At 40.5% G+C, this 19,416-nt stretch overlaps 1 protein-coding gene across 1 annotated transcript in view; it reads right to left on the bottom strand.

The window, feature by feature from the left end:
* LOC309633818 (dihydropyrimidinase-like) overlaps nucleotides 1–19,416 on the bottom strand; it is a gene marked incomplete at its 5' end in the record, with an annotated part of 81,006 nt that overhangs the window by 48,277 nt on the left and 13,313 nt on the right. Inside the window, 3 exon segments of the mRNA XM_082403063.1 lie at nucleotides 10,001–10,190; nucleotides 11,448–11,627; nucleotides 16,949–17,107. Of these exon segments, the coding sequence (XP_082259189.1) occupies nucleotides 10,001–10,190; nucleotides 11,448–11,627; nucleotides 16,949–17,107 (529 nt within the window).

The following is a 19,416-nucleotide window of genomic DNA, read 5'->3' as shown; positions in this document are numbered from 1 at the left end:
ACATACGCAGTATGTTAGTAGGAAAAGTATCATTTTTCATTTCTTGGTAAAGAGCATGTATTTTTAAAAGTCAACCATAAGATCTGTGCACATGGTTAAGCAATTTTCCAATTTCACTTACTGGTTTGATTTGCTACACTTAACAGGTTAGTAATGAAAAGTCCTAAATCTGTCCTAGTCTGATACTCTCCTGATTACATTCGAGACCAGACGATTTCAGCAACTCCTGGGAGACAGTACATATCCATCATTAATATCCTCCCACTGTCTCAGCAAGTTTCACATTATGTTGTATCCTGTCTCCCCATACGTGTTCTCTCCTTCTTTCTCCATCCTTTAGCTCAAAACCAAAAAAGAGTCTTCACTTATGATGCAATCTCCCAGTTAAAGGAGTTCCGCTCTCTGAGAGATTGTTACGACTTCCAAATAGTGAAACATGTCAAACCAACCAAAACTACGCCCCATCCCTGACCAGACAGCCCATTGTTTATTAGATGAAAGTGACAGAGCAGATGTTAACATCTTGTCTGAATTTGGGAGCAGCATGTAATCAAGTCATGGAATCTTTTAGAAAAGGTTGAAAGATGCAGAGAAGCTGGCATAGGTGCCCAGGAGTGGAAGCACTGCCTGCCAAACAGAAGGCCAAACGCTTTTATAAAAATAATTTCTCCCAGCTAGAAGGATAAAGTAGAACCTTCCTGGGCTTTGCTTGCATTCAAAATATTACACTTACAAAGAAAGAAAATAATTGAGAAGGAAAATATGTAGAAGCAGCATAATAAAGTAGATCACACAGATTTAGGTTCAAATCCTGATCTCGCTTTTTTAGTTGGTGACCTTGTGCATGATAAGTCATTGCTCTTGGTCTCAGTTTTTCTCATCTATGAAATGGGATCATAAAGTCCCTCTAGTGTGGCAATTTTGTGAGGATCAAACAACTTAACATATACGAAAATACCTAGCATCTTCCTGGGATCCTGCAGTCACTTCGTGCTATGAGCTGAATTGTGTCCCTTGTCAAAATTCACATGTTAAAGTCCTAACCCCCAGTATCTCAGAATGTGACTGTATTTGGAGATAGGGCGCGTTAAAGAGGTAATTAGGTTAAAATGAGGTCATTAGAAGTGAGCCCTCATTCAATACGACTGGGGTCCTTATAAGGAGAGGAAATCTGGACACACACACACACACACAGAGGGAAGACAACGTGAAGACACAGGGAGGAGACAGCCCTTCCAAGCCAAGGAGAGAGGTCTGGAGCGCACGCATCCTTCCTTCAGTGCCCACAGGAAAACCAATGTTGCCAACACTTAGGTCTTGAACTTCTAGCCTCCAGGACTGTAAGAAAATTAATTTCTGTTGTTTTAAGCCACCCAGTCTGTGGTACTTTGTTAGAGCAGCAAACAAATACATTCTACAAATGTTAGTTTCCTTATGGTTACACAATTCTTTTTTTTTTTTTTAATCTTTTAAAATGGGCAGTCTTGAACTGCTTTGCAGTTGGACATAAGGTAAATCATCTTGTTCTAAATTTAAAGGACAAGGGATGTTCGGATGTTCATGCACAAGACAGAAAAAAGGAAGCCTGAGATTCAAATCCACCTTAACTCGGGCACACATCAACCCTTTCTTAGGAAAAGCACTGGTTACCAAGCATCAGCTCATAGTACTTGCGTGAGATTTGGTTTTCTCTATTCAGCACCAACAAGCAGGGGGCAGTGTGACCACATGGGCAGAGAGTGGCCTCTGTGTGGCCCTTTTTCCCTGTTAGTCCCCAAATACAAAAGAAATACGCTGTGGGGGGGGGGGGGCAGAGTTTAAATAAAATGGAAAATAGGACATCTAAACCTCTCTGTAAGAGAAGTTTATATTTTACAGCAATAAGCCTAGAAAATAAAGCTTTCTACAACATGGAAAACCAAAACCAAAGCAAAGCAAAGCAAACAAAAACCCCCAACCATCATGTAGCCCAGTTCACTGTGAGCTACCTGAGAACCAAAGTTATCTTAATCATTTTTGCAAATCCAATGCCAAGAGCACAGTGCCAAGCATATATTAGATGTCCAATAACTTGGTTTTTTATGAAAAGCATAAAGAAAACATTTTATTAATAAGTTCAAGTGAGAGTCATATTTATACCCTAAAGACACAAATATGGATATAAAATAGAATTAGCTTTATTAAGGTAAATTATAACAAGTTAAACAGGGAACTAAAAAAAAGTACTCAAAATTTCAGTCATTAATTGGTAAACAAATTTATTATAACAGATATACACCAAAGAGAGCATCAAGTAAGTTGCTGGGAGAAATCGCCACCATTCTAAGCAAAGCACCAGAAAAGTAATGAATCCATATGCATGCAAGTCTTACTGGGAGGTGGGAAGGAGAGGTGAACAATATGTTTTTTTAAACATTATTAATTCCATATGTCAATACACGGCAGAAAAGGAACATCGATACCCAAAGCTACTCAAACCAAAGTAAAAAGTACCTCTGCCACTGAAACAAATGACATATATTGACACATATACTATTTGGACAAAGACTAGAGTACAGTGAGTGAGAGAGGTCTGAGAGTGGTAGGTGGGAACTTGTATATGAGATACAATTTCAGCTGGTTTGTCCAACTTTATACTGGGGGTATGGAGCAAGGGAGGGGGGATTCTGCTTCTGGAAGAAAAGGATAACACTCTAGGGACAGCCTTCTGATTCCTTTGCCTCATTTTTTGCAAAAGTGGCTTCTCACAGTAAAGATGGGAACTAACCTAGTTACTCAACTTAGATTAACTGAGACTTGAAATAAGCATGAAATTGAAATTCCTTGCAAACGGTCAAAGGCAACTCAGCTTTCCATGGCTTGCATGTGAAAGCTTTCTTCTTTTCCCTGTAACCTGCTTTTCACTTTTTATTGCAGGTGCTGAATGCTAAAAGGAAATATCATGGTAGGGAAACCGCAGGCTTTGAAAGAAAGTTGATGGACTGAACATGCATTCCCGTCTCTTGCTTCCCAGTTCACATCAAACCCTGGTGAAGATGTACAACAGATGAACAAAATCCAAAACTGTGCTGAGAATAAAAAGAGGAACCATGGCCGACCAGAGGTTATGACAGATTGTAGGAAGACAGAAAGCTGATGGGATGGCAATGCTTATAAAGGAAAGTAGAAGCAGCTACAGCTTGAACTCAAACGAGCAGAAGGGTCATGACAGACATTCCTCCTGGTGTGGGGAAGGGGATGAGTTGGGGCAGTTAGCCCTCATCCCACCCTCTGCCTGGGGAACAAAGCTTTCTAAGGTGGTGCTGATGCTACAGAGTGAAGCTCACCTGAAAACCGAAGCTCACCAGTGACCACGCCCCATTTACATTCACAAAGTTCATAGTCTCATTGTTGCTGCTCTCATTTGGGGGCGGGGCCTGCTCAACAGCAGAGGGAATCCACACCAGCTCCTTACTCTAATCACCTGAACTGTCCAGTCATGAATACAGACAGCCCAAGATCACCAGACACTTAAAGAAAAAACAAACAACATAAAAAGAAGGGCCAAGATGTTTAAAAAAAAAACTGAAAAATTGACTCAGCAAGAAACAAAGATAATCCAGGAAACAGAATTAACAAAAAAAAAAATCTCTGTTAGTATTCTAATGAGGTCAAAAAGATCTCATCTATTGAAGGAAAAAAATTTAAAAGTAAGCAACTGTAGGAAAAAAAAAGAGCTATCAGAGAACAAGTGTTTTCTTGGAAATAAATATATGATTACCAAAATTAAAGTTTATTAGAAGGAAAGAAGAAGTAAACAAAATCCTTTCCTAAAATACAGAGCAAAAAGCAGGTTTTTTTAAAGGTGAAAGTAGTTAAAGGACATGGAGGCTTAGTTCAAGAGGTCTTATACTGGAGTTCCAAGAGAGGAACAGAGAAAATTAATATGAAGGAAATAATAGAAGAAAAATTTTCAGAATCAAAGATCAGCCTTCAGGGGCTTCCCTGGTGGCGCAGTGGTTAAGAATCTGCCTGCCAATGCAGGGGACACGGGTTCGAGCCCTGGTCTGGGAAGATCCCACATGCCACGGAGGAACTAAGCCCGTGAGCCACAACTACTGAGCCTGCGCGTCTGGAGCCTGTGCTCCGCAACGGGAGAGGCCGCGACAGTGAGAGGCCCGCGCACTGCGATGAAGAGTGGCCCCCGCTTGCCGCAACTAGAGAAAGCCCTCACACAGAAACGAAGACCCAACACAGCCAAAAATAAATAAATACATTAAAAAAAAAAAAAAAAAGATCAGCCTTCAGATTAAACAGACATCTGAACATGAAGGTGAATTTTTAAAAATCCTACTGCTAAACATAGTCTTAATATAATTTCTGGAAGTCTAAAATGAAGAGGAAATATAAAAATCTTCCGGATGGTGAAAAAAGTCACAAACGGACATGAATTTTATTGGCATTTGTCTATGTATCAGTAACACTAGACGCCAGAAGAGAATGAAATGGTGCCCTTATAATTCACAAGGAAGTAATTCTGAACCTAGAATTCTATGTCCATTCAAGTTGCAAACAAGCTTGAGGACAAAGAATCAGAAAATTTACCTTCTAACACTCTTCCCTTAAAACTCACATGAGAGGGACTTCCCTGGTGGTCCAGTGGTTAAGAATCTGCCTTCCAGCACAGGGGACACAGGGAACTAAGATCCCACATGCTGCAGGGCAACTAAGCCCCGATGCAGCGAAATAACTAACTAAATAAATATTTTTTAAAAAAATCACATGAGAGGGGCTTCCCTGGTGGCGCAGTGGTTGAGAATCTGCCTGCCAATGCAGGGGACATGGGTTCGAGCCCTGGTCTGGGGAGATCCCACATGCCGCAGAGCAACTGGGCCCATGAGCCACAACTACTGAGCCTGAGCGTCTGGAGCCTCTGCTCCGCAACAAGAGAGGCCGCGCTAGTGAGAGGCCCACACGCCGCGATGAAGAGTGGCCCCCACTTGCCGCAACTGGAGAAAGCCCTCGTACAGAAACGAAGACCCAACACAGCCAAAAATAAAAATAATAAATACAAAATTTAAAAACAAAAACATAAAATCTGGAAAAAAGTTGAACACCTATATATCCACTGCAGACTTTACAATTAGTATTTAAAAAAAAAAAAATTACATGAGAATCTTCACAGTAATTCAAGGAAAGGGGAGAGATGGGATCCAAGAAACAGTATATCCAACCTAGGATTCTGTGAAAAGAAATCCAAGGATGGCATCTCTACAGCTTGGAAAGTATAAAAATAAAGCAGAAAGCCAAAAGATTCTCCTCCTAAAAAAATATCTCTGCAAGAAGAGCTGATTCATTTCAATAGAAGCTGATTCCATTCAATAGAAGGTATGAGGTAGAAGCTGGAAAATCTTCATGATATAGTAAAGAAGGTGTACATGTTTCTTTTCTGAACCTATATTCAAAAGAGCTAACTGGAAAAATTCCAAGCCCAAAAAAACTTTACAAGACAATAATGGTCTAAATATGTAGCCAATTAAAATAAGGCATGCCGTTAATCTTATGGGAGTGTAGGAAAGGAAACCCACTTCACCTTGACACTTGGCGATGGCCTCTCCAAGAGTTAAATGACATTAGCTTTCACTCTCAAGTTAGTGATAGAAATTCCTCTGAGGTTCTCTTCTCCTGAATTGTTTCTACCAAGAAGAATATTTCCACAATCTTACTTTATAACAGTTCTAAATTTTAGACCTAACCTATAGACAAAGCTTGGAAGACCTGATTCTAGTTCTAGAGCCAACTGAAAATGCGGTAACTCCTGTCCATGTAAAGATAATAATACGGCTGAAAGAAGTCGGGAGGGGGCAGAGAGGGTGATGCTGGGCCTCTCAATTCCTTCTCAGCCTAGTAGAGAATAAAGAGATACCACACACAAAAAATAGCCAAAATACATAAATTTAAGTAATATTACCTGAAGTGAACATTTACTACTAACAAAACTCAGGAGGTGAGAGGTAAGATTTATGTAGGCTAGACTGTTCTTTTTTCATCACTCAGAGTCAAGTGATACTGTCAAAAATTTATAAGTCACTACTTACAAATTTATGGTTTAGAAATTTGAAGGAAACCACCAAAAAAACAGACATGGTTAAAAATTGCTAGTTCCAAGGACTGAGCTGAGAGAGATAGAAGATGTTTACTCTTCACTTAATAGATTCTTGATCATTTCCATTTCTGGAATGTTTTCTCCTTTTAACAATGATAAAAAAATAACAAAATGATGGCAATATTTTAAATAAATTTGTTAAAAATGTAAGGCCAATAAACAAAACCAATTAAATATAAACTTGGTATCTGCATTTCCCAACTCTGTAAACTGATTTCTTCTGGAACAGGGTAGAGGATAATAAAAAATGTGGGCTTTGGAGTTGGATAGACTTGAATTTCAGGTTTAGCACGTACTAGTAAAGTGATCATGGGCTTAATTTACCAAACTTTTCCAAGCCTCAATTTCATTAGTCACAAAACAGTGAAAAAATTTAGCTTGAAGCATTGTTATGACAATTTAAAAAAATATTGTATATTACAATGCATTGATGAGATAATATATAATAAAACTTGAAATGAGATAAAGGATATATTAAAATATGTGCCAAGCACATATTAAGCACTCAATAAAGTTAGCTGTTATAATCATTAACCCTCAGGTCGCTATCTTTGGGGCATATAGTTGGCAATTCAACAATAAAATCCAAGGTAATAAGAGCATTGTATTGCTAGGCAACTACAATAGAGACAGTTACTAATCGGGTATCTTTTGTGCCTCCTGGGGCAGTGAGTCTCAAATTCAATACGCACAGGAATCACCTGGGGTTCTGGTTATAAGGGCACATTCTGATTCAGTGCATCTGCGATGAGGTCCAAGGACCTGCATCGCTAACGAGCTCTCACGGGATGTCAGCACTGTGTTCCAGGGACCACACTCTGAGTGGCAAGGCCCTAGATGATGGAATGGGCTGGCAAAGGTATCTACAGATGTTCAGATTACAAATCTATAAGGCTGAATTTTTTCTTCTTTAAACAAGATAACAATGAATAGATGTATCTTGCTCTTTTATGTTCAGAAATTACGTTAGATAATAAATGCATACAGAGTAGAGGAATCTTCTATAAAAGGTCAGTGTGTCCACCAGCTCTTGTCACTCTGTACTCCCCATGGATCTGCCCTTGGATTGGCTGATGCAGTCACCATGTGAATGGATTGACACTGCTTGACCACCTGGTGAGAGGTCACATGCCAGCGATGGAACAATCTCTCGTGCTAATTTATTCTGGACCTCTGCTGCCTCTGAAAATTGCGCGTTAGAGTATTTTCACAAGTGTTATTACGGTAAATCATTTGGGCTGACATTTTAAGTATTTCATGTTTACAACCCCTTTGCAAAGGGATTTAGCAACGTCCAAAAAGTAGATATGCACTTGCCCTTTGAACCATTTCCAGGTTCTCATTTCTAGGACTCTACCCTGAGGCTACCCTTTTGTGGGAGACAGAATAATGGTGCCCCAAAGATGTCCATGTCCTAATCCCCATAGCCTGTGAATATGTTAACCCTACTTGGCAGAAGGGACTTCACCGATGTGAGTAAATTAAGGATCTTGAGATAGGGAGATTATCCTGAATTAATTAGGTGGGTTCAATGTCATCCAAGGACCCTTAAAGTAGAAGAGAGAGATCAGAATAATGCAATGTTCTCCATCCACCATTGCTGGCTGTGAAGATGGAGGAAGGGAGACAGGAACAAAGGAATGTAGGTGGTCTCTAGAAGCTAGAGAAGGCAAGGAAGGGCATACCCCCTAGAGCCTCCAGAAGGAACACAGCCCTGCTAACACCTTGGTTCCAGCCCAGTGTGACCGATTGCAGACTTCCGACCTCCAGAGCTATAAGATAATAAATTTGTGTTGTTTTAAGCCATTAGGTTTGCTGTAATTTGTTACAGCAGTAATAGGAGACTAATACACCTTCCACAAATATGAAATAGCATAGGCATAGGACATCACTGTGGTTTTATCTGTAACAGCTAAAGATTGGAAACGACCCAAATATCCATAATTAGAGACTAGTTGAACAAATACAGTGGCATGCTCTGCACCTGTAAACAAGAATGAGGAAGCTCTCTATACCTAATATGAGCTGACCTTTAGGACATATTTTCAAGTAGGAAAAAAAAAGATACAGAACACTATGGATTTTACCTTTCAAGTAGGAAAGAAAGAGAAATAAAAATATAGATATGTTCCTTTTTCATAAAGAGAAACACTACAGGGTAGGCCAGAAATAAATTAATAAAAATAATTACTTATGGGGTATGTGATGAAGAAGCTAGGGAAGGAAGCAAGATCTCTCTGAGAATATATCTTTTAATATATCACTTTGACTTTTGGGCCAGGTACACGTTTTACATATTCAAAATATAAAATTATATTTAAAAATAATTTAAAATAAAATTAAAATATTCATATTTAATTTTAATAGTTTTCTGCCTACGATTTACATTCTAAAACCTTCCCTAGACTTACTCCGCTGCTAATGGAATTCTATCCCAATGCAAAATAAATACTCTAATCGAGAAACTGTTTCCTGACAGAACTGGCAAAATCACAGATTGCTGGTGGGTTAAGATTGACCATTTCTGCTGACTTTGCTGTTTGTTAAACCATATTCTGACATTACGGACCTAACTGACGGGCTATGGGACACACGGTACACCACTTGCAAAGCAAATAGAGAAAACCAATTTCATAGAGCTAGCAACGGCACCATCTGGTGGCAAAACCTAAAGCTATAACTTAAAATTGAAGTACAGATTCTTTTTGAAGTGGTGTGCTCTTTTATACTGAAATTATACTATATGTGGGGAAAAAAAGCAACCAGAAATGGCTGGTAGTAAGACCTTATTAACTCCTGTGTGAAACTGAGGTGACTCTTAGTACACGATACTGATATATTATTACATTTAAAAATGCATTTAGCTTGCACAAAATCCTTATTGAAACTCAAGCAACAAGAAGCAATTTTGAAAAAATTTATTTTAGTGTCAATTATAGACATGCCAAATCTATTTTCATAGTTTTTAAGATCCATGTTATAAAAATGCAGCCAGTTTCAGTTTAAAAAAACAAATATAGCCAGGATGATTTACACAACGATTTCTGATTATCCAGGTTCCTAAAAGTGAGAGATAGAAACCAGTACCACATCCCAGAAGGGTCTAAAGTACTGAATAAAACACACCTTATTTGTTTTTCATTCTTCCTTTCCCAGTACTGGCCAATGAATAAAATTATTTCCATGGTTCAATTCTTATCAAAAATAGGAGATTTTCTCTTTCTTTTAAGATGACTGTTTACATATAAAATTACACTATAGAAGTGAGGCAATTAAGCAAGTTGGAGTAAACATAACTTTGCTTTAAAAATCTTAAAATAATTGTCATAAAAACACTATTTGGATAATTGCTTCAATCGCGCCAACAACCAAGTTGCTGTGAGACGAATCAATTCGATTCAAAAGAAATTTGTGGAGCACCCATTGTGTGCCCTGCCTGACCCTGATTCAGGTACTGGAAGGGCTAGCGGAGGTGCCTAAGAGCCAGGGAAGCTTCTGTAAAGTTCACTGGAGAGTTGGCAGTTAGTGGTGTGAAGGGCGGGGCTTGCGCCTGAAGAGGGCAGAAACAGACAGACGTGTAAGACTGCGAGAACACAGAAAGGATGCTAATAAAAAGGGAGGAAGAATCGTTGGGATTGGGATTGACATATATACACCAATATGTATAAAATAGATAACCAATAGGAACCTGCTGTATAAAAAAATAAAATTCAAAGATTCAAAATAAAAAAGAAAGAAAAGTTGTGGAAATTCATGGGCAACTTTCTGATAAGCAAAAGCAGGGGTTGGCGTTATTTTACCTTACTCTTCAGCTAACAGTACTAGTTGTAAGCGAGGCTACAGTTCAGGAATTACCATCCCTCCTGGCATCTGCTATCACCCTTGCTGCGGACTTGCTCATCACGTGCACGACGCACAGAGGGCAGTTCACGGCGCCGGCTATGGTGACGGCTCTCAGCGTGGCCTCTGCCTCCACCGCTTCTGGGCAGCTCAGCTCATGGCCCTCGGGACCCGTTATCCCCAAAGCCAACATCTTCTTCGCTCCCTAAAAAAGGCAGCAGGAACATGCACACCGGTGAGAAAGGTTTACTAACGACAACTCCCATAATTTTGTTGGGAAACGAATGCACTGCCAGGCTTTTATTTTAGATCTAATAGGTATAGGTGTGTGTGACTGTGGCGTAGACAGTGTGTGTTTTGGGTAAAAATAATCTACTACTCTCAAAGCATGTGTTAATTTTTCATATACATATTTCACAATCAAATTATTTTGATTGAAAAGGTGACAAAGATAATGAGGTCTGTTCTAATTACCGTCTTTGAAAAGTAGTGTCCATATTTAAGACTTTTTATTGGTTCAGAACAAAATATAATAAAACAAAGTATTCTAGTCCCCCATATTATATCCTTGATGAAGCGACTCATGCTATTATGTAATTAGTTCTACGTTTTACTGATTCATTCTCTTCACTGCCTCCTCCCCCAATCCACGGAGTGATATTAGACCAGTATTTCCTCTCTCCAAAAGTGTTATTCCTTCCTTACAAAAAAGGCAGGAAGTCAAGACTCAGAGTGTCAAAATGACTCGCCTGGTGTCACACAGCTAGGACGCGGAGGAGTCCAGTTTAAACCTGGTGTGTTTGAGCTTACAGCTCATGCTTTCCTCTTATCAGCCCCCCTGCCCACCACACCCCCCCCATCCTGGCCATGGGGCCTCCATCTCACTGACTTTAATGGGAAGTGAGCCCAGGGAGAGAGAAAGATCAGCTAACATAAAGGGTAAGAGACAGCTCTTTAAATCTTGCAGATGGTGTACCCTTCGGGCATTAATAATGGAACTAACATGAGAAATATCATCTAGATTCCTCCACAGCACATTTTAATACCCAGTTTCTGAAAAGAATGGGGCTTTAAACAGCTACCTAATGCACTGCTTTAGTCATCAGATTTCACCGATGTCCACACTTTGCCATTCTGAACCAGCAGCTTGAGCTACCTAAAAAAAAAAAAATGCTAGGGACACAAAGAAAAATATTTGTGTTTTTAGAATAAACCTTGTCTGAGATCTAATAACTGATTTGAAAAAGGGAACTCCTCATTCCAATACATATACCACCTGCAAAAAACTCAGAGCCAGGCAGCAAGTAATTCAAGTCACGTGTTTCCAAGCCACATAAAATTAGTTTCTGAATTTCCTTTCTTCCAATCCATTAAAAGAATTTACCTACATGGGGCCAGTCATCCTCACCTTAAGTTACGGCCATTTTCATTTCTGTGGAAGTTCTGGAAGGCAGTTACTTACCTCTGCAATTAGGTCTCCATTTTCTGCATGAACCTGAGCAACTGCTCCAATTTCCTTGCACCGAGAGAAGACCTTGTACAGCTCCCCATCTCTCAGCATGTACAGATCTTTATAGGCCATAAACATCTTGAAGGAGTTCACACCTTTATCTTGGGTAAGGATTTTCATTTCTTCTTTAACCTAAAAGGGCACAAAAACCACAACAAAATGTCACTCTTTAATTTAAAGATAATATCAGCATTCTCCAAAATCTTGCATTCAGAAGAAAATGAAGTAAAATAAGGACATCAGTTGAACTCCAGAAAAATGTAATTAAGGTCTTGATCTTTCCCCTAGGTTAGACCTCATTTCATGTGATGAATTGCTGTTGCTACGATACTTTTAATTTTTTATTTTTTAAAATTATTTATTTATTTTGGCTGCGCTGGGTCTTAGTTGCGGCAGGCGGGATCTTTAGTTGCGGCATGTGGGATCTAGTTCCCTGACCAGGGATCGAACCCAGGCCCCCTGCATTGGGAGTGCAGAGTCTTAGCCACTGGACCACCAGGGAAGTCCCTACGATACTTTTAAATCATGAAAGAGTTAATAGTATTTCCCCCAAATACTTCATTGTTATACTTTATGAAATTCTCAGCATCTATCTCCTGATGAGAAGAAATTATTCTAGAACATGAAAACAAAGCCACTGGCAGCAACAGAAGCAATTGTGTCTCTAGAAGGAATCAGAGCTAATGCGAAGTAAGGGTTTGGGGTCAAATCTGAAACCTACAGGATGAGTTCAGAGATGAAGGTAGTGGAAGATGCAGACTGAGCCACTGGCAGCTCCTGGGAGTTGAGCGACTCTGGACCTGTCAGAAGCCTCAGGAGCCTTCTGGGTTGCCAACTAAAAGGTTCTGATCACCGATTCCAATGTGTGGAGGTGGGGAGGTTCCCCACCCTCACCAAGCAGCTCTCCAGACACCAGCAGGGGGGTATCCTACAATTAAACTCAATTTTCACACTATCTACCTGCACCAGGTAGACTGCACTGGATTCCACAAGTTAAGCGTTCAGTGCTATGGGGTGTCCAGGTTGTTACCTGCACTTCTGACCAACTGGCTATAAGTCAGAGCTTCCCACAACCCCCTCCATGGGTTCGATTAATTTGCTAAAGCGGTTCACAGAACTCAGAGAACATTTTACTTACTGGATCACCAGTTTATGATACAAGGAAACGATAAAGGATATAGATGAACATCTGGATGGAAGAGGTACGTCACAGGGCAAGGAATGGCGAAAGGGCACGGGGCTTGAATGCCCTCTCTGAGAGCGCCACTCTCCCCAAATCTCCATTTGGTCACCATCCTGGAAGCTCTCCAAATCCTATCCTTTTAGGTTGTTGCGGAGGCTCAATTACACAGGCATGATTGATTAAACATTGGCCATTGGCAACTGATCCAGACTCCAGCCCCTCTGCCCTCCCCGGAGGTCAGCTGGGTGGGACTGAAATTTTCAACCCTCTAATAATACAGTTGGCTCCTGGGTCAATCAGCCCCCATCTTTAGGTGCGGTCTAAAAATCACCTCTTTAACATAATAAAAGACACCTTTGTTGCTCTCATCACTTAGGAAATTCCAGGGGTTTTAGGAGCTCTGTGCAGGAAATGGGAACGAAGACCAGACATGCATTTCTTATTATAAATCGTAACATCACACCAACGGTAAGGGACAAGTTCAGATCAAAACTAGCTTAGTAATTGCCCTTGCAGGTCCAATTCTAGTCTCATCAAAGACTAAAAACTTCAAAGGAAAAGTCAGAAGACTTGATCAAATAAAATTGCTTGAATTTCTACATGTTAAAAAAAAAACCCCACACACATACAAATAAATATATATATATAACATAAAATATAAAACAAAAATATACAACAAAACATAAAAATGTATAACAGACATAGGATTCTAGCTTTTAGTTAATAAAAAATTTAAAAAGAGTTATTGCTGTTTCTACTTGATAAGAAAAACCCTAACATTCTAGGTAAAAAATGTTACAGTTCAAACAGTATATACAAATGACTAATAAACATGGAAAAAATGTTAACCTTCCTACTGATTAAAAAGTACAAAATAGGGACTTCCCTGGTGGCACAGTGGTTAGGAATCCGCCTGCCAATGCAGGGGACATGGGTTCGATCCGGGAAGATCCCACGTGCCGCGGAGCAACTAAGCAGGTGCACCACAACTGCTGAGCCTGTGCTCTAGAGCTCGTGAGCCACAACTACTGAGCTTGCGTGCCACAACTACCGAAGCCCGCGTGCCTAGAGTCCGTGCTCCACAACAGGAGAAGCCACTGCAATGAGAAGCCCACAGACAGCAATGAAGAGTAGCCCCTGCTCGCCAGAAGTAGAGAAAGCCCGCGTGCAGCAACGAAGACCCGACGCAGCCATAAATAAATAAATAAATAAATTTATTTTTTAAAACAACGCAACTTTTCCCTACTGAATCAGTAAAGTTTTAAAAATGACAATATCACATATTAAGTTACTCACTTCCATCACTATTTATTCCTTTACTAGTTTTCCTTACTTTCCTCCATGGCGCTTTATCACCTGGCATATAATATAGTTACTTGTTGATGGCCTGCCTCCTCCTCTAGAATTTCCACCCCATAAGAGCAGGGCCTTTGTACAGTTTGTCCCTTGCTATATCCTAGAATAGTGCCTGGTCCATAGTGGCCACTCAATAGCTTTTTGTTGGATGAATAAATGCATGAAAAGAAACGGCAAACACCAAAATGTTGAGAGTGGTCATCACTGAAATGATGGAATGGGTTCCCAGGTACATTAAGTGACAACAGCAAAGGTAGGACTTGGGATAGTGTGCCTCATTTTTTTAAGCTTCAAGTTCATATTTTCTACCATGAGTCTATTATTTTTTATAGTCAGAAAAAACATGCTTTAAACATTGTTGGAATATTCACACGATGGGGTTCCCAAAGGGAATTATGATCTGCATTGCTCAGATGAAATACCTATTACTCCCTGAGTAGAAGAGCCTTTCTGAAGGTGACCTCGTTAAACGTCCCTGTCATCCACATCCATACCCATGGGTAAGTCTCACTATACTGTATTGCTCTCGCACCATCAGCACCACCTGGGAGCTTGTTAGAAATGCAGAATCTCAGGCCCTGCCCCAGACCTACAGCTATGGGTTGACTGTGTCCCCCCAGATTCATATGTTGAAGTCCTAACCCCCAGTACCAAATGTGACCTCACTTGTGTAAAAAATTAATAAATAGAAACCTCAATTAAGCGGATGTCGGGAGACCAGAAGGGGGAGCTCTCACACCTGCATATCAACACAGGGAAAAAAAAAAAAAAAAGACTCCTTTCTTGGCAAGGGCTCAGCCAATGAAAAGTCACGGGCTCTTTGATTACTACAGCCCTCCCAGCTTCCTTTCCCCCTCTATGAAAGCCTGCTCCTTCCCTTGCCCTGCGGGGACTTGCACGTGGCTGGCCAAGCTTGCAGACCCTGAACTGTAATTCTCTGCTGATCCCAAATAAACCCATCTTTGCTGGAGAAATACCCAGCAGTCTATCTGTTTCAGGTCAACATTTGGAAATAGGGGCATTGCAGATGTAATTAATTAAGATGAGGTCAGGGCTTCTCTGGTGGCACAGTGGTTGAGAATCTGCCTGCCAGTGCAGGGGACACGGGTTCGTGCCCTGGTCTGGGAAGATCCCACATGCCACGGAGCAACTAGGCCCGTGAGCCACAATTACTGAGCCTGTGCGTCTGGAGCCTGTGCCCCGCAACAAGAGAGGCCGCGACAGTGAGAGGCCCGCGCACCGCGATGAAGAGTGGCCCCCACTCGCCGCAACTAGAGAAAGTCCTCGCACAGAAACGGAGACCCAACACACCCAAAAATAAATAAAAATAAATAAATTTAAAAAAAAAAACCTTTAAAAAAAAAAAAAGATGAGGTCAGCAGGGTGGACCACAATCCAATAAGATTGGTGTCTTTATTAAAAGGGGAAATTTAGAGACACACACACACACACACACACACACACACACACAACATCATGTAAAGATGATGGCAGAAATTCAGGTGATGCTCCTACAAATCAAAGAATACCAGAGATTGTCAGGAAACCACCAGAAGCTGGTGAGAGGCATGAAAGAGATTCTTCCTCACAGCCCTCAGAAGGAACCAACACGGCCAACACCTTGATCTCAGACTTTTAGCCTCCGGAACTGTGAGACAGTACACTTCTGTTGTTTCAGCCACCCAATTTGTAGTTCTTTGTTACAGCGGCCCTAGCAAACTAATACGCTTACTGAACATAATCTGTGCTTTAACAATATTCACCAGGTAATCATTTGCATATTAAAGTGTGAGAAACACTGGTAAGGGCAAACATCTTCACCTTTGCTCTATCTTATAAAACAAGAGAGGGAGGAAAGGAGGAAGCGAGAAGGGAAAGAAGGAAGGGAGATAGAGAGGAAGGATGGGAGGGAGGGAGGGAAGAAGGAAGGTAGGAAGGTAGGAAGACCCTAAAAGCACGAAAGAGATAAGATGCCTCAGAATGGCGTTTCTGGGGAAAAATTAACTTTTTCTCTGGACTATAAACCTTGCTAGTATGTTTGCTGAACTATCTGTTAAAGACTGATTACTTGTTTTATATTAACTTGGTGTCTACAGTGCAAATTTTGGGAGGAAGGAGGGACATAAGTTACATGGTAACTTCAAATAAAGTCATCCCGTGAGCCCCTTCTGGCAAAACGAGTTCTGAATTAAGTTCAATGTGGAAAAACATGTTATTGATTTAAACCACAAGTAAAAGTTTCTTCCAAAGTACACATACATGTTTTCACGGGAAAAAAAATACACATATTTTAACATCTCTCAAAACTGTCTTTTCTGTCTGAATCATGTTATCATTTCTGCCATGACCTAAATAATTAGCAGATACGGAAGGTTGTGTAAGCTCTGTTTTGAAATGCTTTGACCAGGTGTTGATGTTCGCAGAGCACCAGGTTAGTGCACAGCTGGGAGAAGGCCTTGAACACATTCCCAGTCTGTCGCTTCCTTGGTTTTTTCCCAGATATTAAAAACATTTCTAACTAAAGTTCTGATCTGTGGGAAAAGACTGCTTAAAAGTGTCCTGTATTGTTGAAGTTGAGAAGTCCAGTACTTTTAAAAATTACATTTAAAGTATTTACAATTCATGAATTAAATATTAGGAAAGTCTTTTGTGAATGAGTATAAGGGATTTATCCTACCACCTTCATATGCTTTAAAATTTTTTTTAGTTTTCTAAATTGATAATACCTCACATGATTCAAAATTCAAACAGTACAAAAGAGTATGCAATGAAAAGTCTTCCCTCCAATTCTGACCTCCAGGAAGCAACCAACATCACCAGCTTCTTATGTTTTGACATTGCCTGTTCCTTGATCTTTGCACAGAGCAAGGACTAAAGGGCTAAATGGAAGAAACTGGACCCCCCAGTGGTTCACCTGCTCACTCCACCATGTCACCGCCACATGAAGGCTGTAGTCACAGCAGACTTTGGGATCAGCCCAGCTTCGCCAGGTCTCGAAGGCCTCGATGAGGGAGTGGCCTTTGTGAGGAATGGCAAAATCAAGGATCATGGTGGTGCCTCCTGCCAGGGCAGCCTGGAATCACAAGAGAGTTTCAACAGGTTAGCCAACAGTTTGCTAGTTGAGTCATTTATCTCCTGAACAACATGCATTTGCAAGCACTCGGGCAAACTTGATGGGTCCAGGAAATTGCACAAAGATGCTGCCTGTTGAAAAGATCTAGAGAGACATGAATAGATGTCCCATAAATTAAAGTTTGAAGTATTAAAAGAGCTGGAATTGCTTCTGCAAAAAGAATGACACGTCTGATGAAATGAAAATGGCTTTGACCAAAGAAAATAGTGAAGGCTGTAAAGAAAAACCAAAATGGAAAAACAGAGAAGATTCAAACATTTTTCTTCTCAAGAAAACATCATTGTACAATCCATTTCATTAGAATCAATCTTGGTGAACTGTATCTCTAACTACACTGTGTTCCACACAGAATCCTGGGAGACTCACGTGATTCCCACCTCGCCTTCATTCCCCACAACCAACTGGTGACTCCTTAATTCTCAGCTGTCCCCTCTAATCCATCTCCAATGCTCTGGTCTTAGTGTCACCCCTCAGCTTTATCTTTATGTCCCCAATTTTGCTCTTACTTCCTCCAATGCAAACCCCTTTTTGCAATTAGGGGGAAATTCCAAAGCACAGATGGGGCCCCTTGACTCCAAGGCTTAAAACTGAATGCTTCTCACTGCCTCTGGAATAGCGTTTCATCTTTTTAACATGATCTACAAGGCCCTGCGCGATCTGCCTCGAAGCTTCTATTTTCCCTGGCATGTTACACTATGTTACATTACAACTGGATTAAAAACTATTAAGTTATTAAATCACGTCTTTGACTAATTACTGGCTTTGATTTTATTTAAACTAAGATTAAAAGATGGTTAAATGTGGTTTTAACTGCTGTGTTCAGACAATGTAGGTGAAAAAAAAAAACATAGGCAGGGATATACTAGTGCACTGGTTAAGGGCACCGACCAAAGAGGCTTATTGGTTCCAGGGCACAGCTCAGATTCAGCACTTATCAGCTATGGTACTCTGAGCAATTCCTTAACCACTTCCTTCCCTCCTTCCTTCCTTCCTTCCGTCCTTCCTCCTTCCCTTCCTTCCTTAATTCGTTCCTTCCTTCTTTCCTTGTACAGTATTGTTCTGTACATTCTGCACATTTGATCCCCAGAACTTATTCACCTTATAACTGGAAGTCTGTGTCCTTTGATCAACAGCTCCCCATTCCCCCCATGCGCCCCGTCCCCAGCCCCTGGCAACCACCATTCTACTCTTGGTTTCTCTGAGTTTGGTTTTTTTAGATTTCACATATAAGTGAGATCATGTAATATTTGTGTTTCTCTGTCTGCCTTATTTCACTTAGCACAATGTCCTCAAGGTCCATCCACTTTGTCACAAATGGCAGGATTTCCCTCTTTCTGGATAATATTCCATTGTACACATACACCATATTTCCTTTATCCACTCCTTCACAGATGGACACGTTAATTTATTTATATCTTGACTATTGTGAATAATCCTGCAATGAACATGGGAGTGTAGACAGCAATTTCTTAACCTCTGTGTGCCTTTGATTCCTAACCTGTAAAGTGAGGACAATAATTGTACCTGAACCATAGGGTTGTTGGGAGGATTAAACTGGGGTGACGTATATAAAGTGCTTAATACCGTGTTTGACTCACGGTAAGTGCTTCATAAGCTTCAGCCCACAATGAGTGATGAGCCTTTGCACCACTGCTTTAGAAGCAGGCATTTCCCCACTTTTCATACATTGACTCATCTCACCACCAGAAACATGGTCATGTTACAACAAAGAAGGGAGTGCCACCAGCTTCCCTCCCAGGTCTGCACCCCTGTCACCTTCCCCCCCACTCACAGGCCCCCAGACATGCCGAGTGCTCCCAAGGTCCCAGCTGCTACATGAGCTCTAGTCTATCTCCTTGTTCTTGCTTACTTCAATGGATTTTTATTTGTCCTTAAGTCACTTGGTCCCACTCCAACTCTTTTTGCTCTCAGAAATCTCACTATTTATACAGGATCCTGTACTTTATCTTTCGATAACAATTGCCTTATGCATGGCAAAACAATGCATATTTGCATTTCTTAAGAAATCCCTATTGGTATAATGACAATACCAGAAAAAATTCCTTAGGCTCTATATTTTGATTCGAATGCAGATTAACCTTCTCACCTTCTTCCTTCTAAAATGTCTTCTGACAGATATCCCTTGAGGCTGAAGGGCATTTTTCTAATAGAAAGTGCTGTTAATTAAAGTGTTGGAAGAAAGTACTTTTTTAGTGTCTACTGAACTAGAAAATCAAGCTTAAAGAGCA

The sequence above is a fragment of the Balaenoptera borealis genome (assembly GCF_965194805.1).
Source record: "Balaenoptera borealis genome assembly, chromosome: 8".
NCBI lineage: Eukaryota > Metazoa > Chordata > Mammalia > Artiodactyla > Balaenopteridae > Balaenoptera > Balaenoptera borealis.
This window is presented reverse-complemented; position numbering and strand designations above follow the sequence as displayed.